This window comes from Penaeus monodon, chromosome 42 (genome assembly GCF_015228065.2).
Source record: "Penaeus monodon isolate SGIC_2016 chromosome 42, NSTDA_Pmon_1, whole genome shotgun sequence".
Lineage (NCBI taxonomy): Eukaryota > Metazoa > Arthropoda > Malacostraca > Decapoda > Penaeidae > Penaeus > Penaeus monodon.
In genome coordinates this window covers 8,460,083-8,465,082 of record NC_051427.1, presented here as the reverse complement: position 1 = coordinate 8,465,082, position 5,000 = coordinate 8,460,083, and the positions used below count along the sequence as shown (strand labels likewise).

The window sequence follows — 5,000 nt, the reverse complement described above, 5'->3', positions numbered from 1 at the left end:
CTTGGGGACGAAGCGACCCCAGGTAAAGCATTATGATAAAGTATTGTGGCGAAACGGGTAAAAATTAATTGACCATTAGGATAAATGAACAGAAGGGGATTAAGAAGAGAAGAAAAGACCAAGTAATATTTGTTGAGGCGAGAGCAGAGGTCATAGGGCCTCAGTCTCCATCTCCTAGCCCCCCCCCCCCACCACAACAACGAGCAAGGAATTGAAAAGGGGTATCAGAGTCAGCAGTCCCCAGCAGCCATCGGCTACCACCGGGCACACCTGTGCTTTTGTCCACACGGGCGCCAGGAAACCGACCTGTGGTGGCCGTAGTGGTTGTCCAGTTAACGTTGGGCAGCGGCCTACACTCGTACCAGCCAACCACCCTTTAATTAAATGATGGTTTGGAACATTTGGTTACAGGCTCTGCCCGTTCGTCTGGATGGGCCCTAAGGGATCTAAAATGTATTATTAGTACATTAACTGAGGTAGGAGGGTTATTTTTTGTTTTGTTTAAGCACAAACTTCATTCACAAGAGCAAATAATGTAGATTATTTCACCAACTACTTTTTCCTTTGCAACAAATATTACGATTCTTACTAAAAAAACCATTAACCAATTATCATAATCCTATATTTTAAGTGGAAATTTTCCGCTACTTTCGAGATATGAACTTTATCTAAAATACCTTCAGGAAGTTCAATCTGCTAACTTTTAAAAACATTTATCAACAGATGATCACAGTGGAGGAGTACTTGCAGCTGAACAGCCAAGTTCAAGTGCTTGAAAAGGAAGTCAAGAGGTGGAGTAAAAAGGCCGATACCTTACGCTGTTAACGATTGTGGTCAAGAGAATTCGGCTGCAATTAGAAGCTAGGAAGAAAGTTCTCAGATTGAAAAATGCCTGGGAAACGGTTAAGCATGTGCGTAACAAATGTTATGGAACTTTCTTAATATTAAATTGAATTAAAACAGGAATTACTTCAGCCAAAAAAATCCAGCCAAGGTGTAAATAAAATAAAAAGGGACTAATATTTATCTGTAATGTTAGCTTGGAATTTTAATTTACCAGTTTTAATGCCAAGTTTGTTGCAACAGAATTGGTTTGGATTCTAATTATAAAAAGCCTTCAGAGTAATATAGTGAAACTTTACAACGGATAATTAAACTCGCATTTGCTAATTGGTTTAAAAATTTATTACACCTAAGGTTCGTCTATACATGAAGTGCAAATGCATTACCTTCATCTTTGGTTAATATCCACAATTTACACTTGTGTAATGCACAGGCACATGACTACTATATGGTACATTACAAATCTACCTTATAACGTACATGTTAATCGTAACAACGTTTTGTACTGTAATACCATTACATAAAAAAATAAAATAATGGCAACATAGTAAAGCTATCACAGTCCTCTATCCATTAAAAGAATAAGAAACTCCCATTTGAGAGTTTCCTGTACAGCGAAGTTTCATTTACAAAGCTTCCGTCTGTCTGTTACTGGAGGAATCCTCTGCGGTCGCCTCAGACTCCGCTTGTCCCGTGAGCTCCTGAAGGAAGGAGGGAATGGAGACATTTAACAAGGAGGAGCATTTTAAAAAATAAGTAAATAAAAATTAATAAAAATAAAAATAAATATAAAGTGGTAGTAAGTGATAATTTAAGATAGAGGTCCTAGAGCGTCATAAAATCCTTCCGCAGGCGAGGAAGCCAAAGAATCACATCAGTACTAAAGAAAAGGAAAAACAAAATTACACGCAGCTCACCTGCACCATCTCCGCCAGGCCCTTCGCCTCTTCCACCATCTCTTCGAGCAGCTTATTTTCTTCTTTCAAGACCGTGACCTCCTGCTTTAACGAGGCGTTTTCTTCGTGAAGTTTGTGGTTCTCTTCGAGCGTCTCCTCCAGGGCCTCCCGCCGCTTCTCCGCCAGGCCCTCCCAATACTCGGGAGGAGGCGTGTCTGCAGGGAAACGGGGTGAATGAATAAAGGACTAGTGAAAATCACTCCTGGCGCCGCAACAGCAGGGTCATGCGGTGCCGAATTTAACTATTAGAATGCATTAAGAAAAATTCAAAATGAATGTTCACAATGAAAAGATTAAGATAAATTATCTTTTAATTAATAGAATAGAACATGCTACTTAGGGAACAAATATCGAGATGTTAGGCAGCTGACCATCCGACAAAAACGGGCTGTTGCAACCCCCCCCCCCCCCCCGCAAAAAAAAAAATAAAGCAACTCCCCCCCCCCCCCCCCCGCAAAGCACAGCACTCGATGAAACAAGGACAGGAACTGACCACACGTGAGCATGTCAAGTGTACTGCATTTGGTCTTGGCATCCGTCTTCAAGGCAGCACTGGGTTCCGAGGAAGACTTGGACGCGACTGGCGTTCTGGGCGTGAGGATGGCGACGGGGGCGCTGTCGTCGGTCTGCACGGCGATGGACGCGAAGGTCTTCTGCTTCTTGGCGGGCTGCGCGGGGTCCTCGAAGATGCCGTCGGCCCGCTTCGGCTTCAACTGGCAGCTGTTCTCGTCACTGGAACGCAAGAGGGACGGTCAACGAAGGGAGCTTTAGACCCGCCACAAATATCTATAATATCATATATAATCATAAAGACATGTATAGATAAATAACCTTTCCAGCGTCATTATGTCCACTGACCGAGTCCCCACGAATTCCTAATCGACGTATCTATGGAAAAAAAAATAAAACACACTGTTGGACGCAAATGAGGCGACCAGCCGACTTACTTTTTTCTCTTCTTCCCTCTGCTTGGCGAATGGACTCGCAAGCCGCCACTGGAGGAGAGCAGAAGGCGCGACTGCTTCTGGGCGCTGGGCTGAATGACGCCCAGCCTCTTGCGCTCGTCGCCCGCCACCTGGACACGAGGCCAAAGCGCAACGCGAATTCAGTTAAAAGCAATGGTATCCTTTACATGCAGACCTACTTAGTTTAGGTTTTTTTTTCAGTGTATGCATAATTTGTTCGGAACTAATTCCAATTATTTGTCAAAGTTAAAAAAGGTCTCTACAGATAGCTTGTTTATTAAGATACGGAAACTACAAAAATAATGCATACATGCCAAATTCTAAAGCTTTGAAGAGAAAGTATGTCTTTATCCTATACATTTTTTCACTGATATATTACGTTTTCTGAACAGCTTTTGGATCACATGATGAAAGGGCGGTAAGGGTCTTTAAATGGTCGATATAACTATTACACGTGTACTTCGCCCAATAAAAATTAAGCGACTCGGTTATTTGAACAAATAATGGTAAGAGTTAAGTTTCAACCAGCCATCTTTTAAGGAGGAAAATAATATGCAAAATACAGAGCGAATAACCCCAAGAAACTCCAAAATAACGCATTATCCAGGAAAAGTACTTCTAAACCATCATATTGCAGAAAACTAACCAGCCTAGTGAATTCCCAATAAAAATAATAAATAAAAACTTGCGCTAAAATACAATGGAAAAAATCTTACCGGCCATCAAGGTATTTATATTGAATTCAATTTATTATTCTAAAGTTCGGAACAAGAGCGTGAAAATCCATTATAAACGGGATACGATAAGATAAAAAATAATAATAATAATAAATGAATGAAAAGAAATTGATAAAAAAAAGGGAAGGTTTTAGAAAAAAAAAAATCGTTGGGAATTTTCTTAACAGAATATGCATACCTTTTGTGAAAAAAAAAAAAAAATTGAAGAGAATATATATGTCTGAAGAAACGTTAAAAATCAAGGCTCCCAACATAACCCTGACTTATAAAAAGGAGAGAGAGAAAAATAAAAAAACCTTCGAATAACATGAACCTTCACGTTTAAAGGGAAAAGGTAAACAAAAGCAATAAACACACAACCAACCTTATTTCCACACGCTCCTGACCCTCCGAGCCCAAATATCCACGTATCCTCACACTCACCTTTTTCTTGGGGACATTCTCCTGGAGTCCGAACGTGAGACTTCGCTGCGCAAGAGACATTTTGGGGAGAAAAAAGCGAGAGAAAAGGCGGCCGCCGACTGCCTCGGATTCAATGGCCCGGCGGGAAGTCAACGCGTGGACGGAGCCGCTGGTTCCATTCTCTATTTTTCCCCTGGTTTATTTTACGGATTAATTAGTATTGAGTTGTTAGGTCGTTTTAAATTATGCTTGTGTGATAGTTGGTATTATTTTTTGGGTGAGGGTTGGTTTAGTGGGTGTTTAGGTGTAGATAGGAAAAAATCGTCCGGATCTTCATCGTGTTAGCTATGAATGGAAAGAATATATCTTTCCTTGAATGAGAATATTTTTCCTTATCCGAAAAATAATAAATGCATGGGAAATGTCCCCACGCACGCAAAGACTACCTTCAATGTTGACATTTCAGGATGAAAACAATCAGCTGAAGAAGGAAATTGTGTCATGTCATATTGCTCCCTTATTTAACGCCTTCAGGTACGCTTATTTCTACCTTATTTACTCGCCTTTCCTTGTCTGGCGCGGCAGATAGTCGCCTGGTGTCGGGGCACGTCCAACTTTGGGGGATTTTAAGGTCGCAGGAAGGAGAAATAAGAGAGAGAAAATATGGACTTGTTATTTTGGGGGTCTCATGATCGCATTATTATGTTTATAATTATGTCGGTAAATTTTGGTGGCGGAATTAATAGTCAGAATTAGATCATTTGTAGTAATACGTAGTAGAAATGGGAATTTTTCATTATTAATGCTGTGAATACGGGTATAGGAAGGTGCAGGACTCGTATCTGCAGTTGCATCATTTAATAATTCGTGAAAATGTAAATTTTATTGCCTTTTTTATTCAGCTACTTTTCTCGGACTTGAATGGGAAGCCAGAGGGTAGGAATGTAGGCTTATTGACTTTAATTCACTCATGTTTAGCCATTTAAACTTCAGGAAAGGAGAGGACAGGAGTGAAGGGAAATCAAGACCATAAAGGTATTTATTGTTAGAAAGGTAGTTTTGGGAAATAGAATTGCAAAGGATAAGCTAAAAGGTAT

General features: G+C 40.5%; 3 protein-coding genes across 3 annotated transcripts in view; 2 read left to right on the top strand and 1 right to left on the bottom strand.

The window, feature by feature from the left end:
- Window positions 1–1,422, top strand: part of LOC119598965 — a 4,497-nt gene extending 3,075 nt beyond the window's left edge. Inside the window, exon 4 of the mRNA XM_037948699.1 lies at window positions 724–1,422. Within this exon, the coding sequence (XP_037804627.1) occupies window positions 724–825 (102 nt within the window). The 3' untranslated portion in view covers window positions 826–1,422. The remainder of the gene's footprint in view (window positions 1–723) is intronic.
- Window positions 1,163–4,079, bottom strand: LOC119598964. Its single transcript, XM_037948698.1, has 5 exons — window positions 3,925–4,079; window positions 2,747–2,874; window positions 2,293–2,531; window positions 1,761–1,954; window positions 1,163–1,544 (listed from the first exon to the last, which is right to left on the bottom strand). Exons 1-5 carry the CDS (start codon window positions 3,982–3,984, stop codon window positions 1,470–1,472), a joined length of 696 nt encoding a protein of 231 aa, XP_037804626.1. The 5' UTR covers window positions 3,985–4,079; the 3' UTR covers window positions 1,163–1,469.
- A 229-nt stretch (window positions 4,080–4,308) lies between these two features.
- LOC119598962 (ubiquitin-protein ligase E3C-like) overlaps window positions 4,309–5,000 on the top strand; it is a 13,963-nt gene continuing 13,271 nt past the window's right edge. Inside the window, exon 1 of the mRNA XM_037948696.1 lies at window positions 4,309–4,437. Within this exon, the coding sequence (XP_037804624.1) occupies window positions 4,325–4,437 (113 nt within the window). The 5' untranslated portion in view covers window positions 4,309–4,324. The remainder of the gene's footprint in view (window positions 4,438–5,000) is intronic.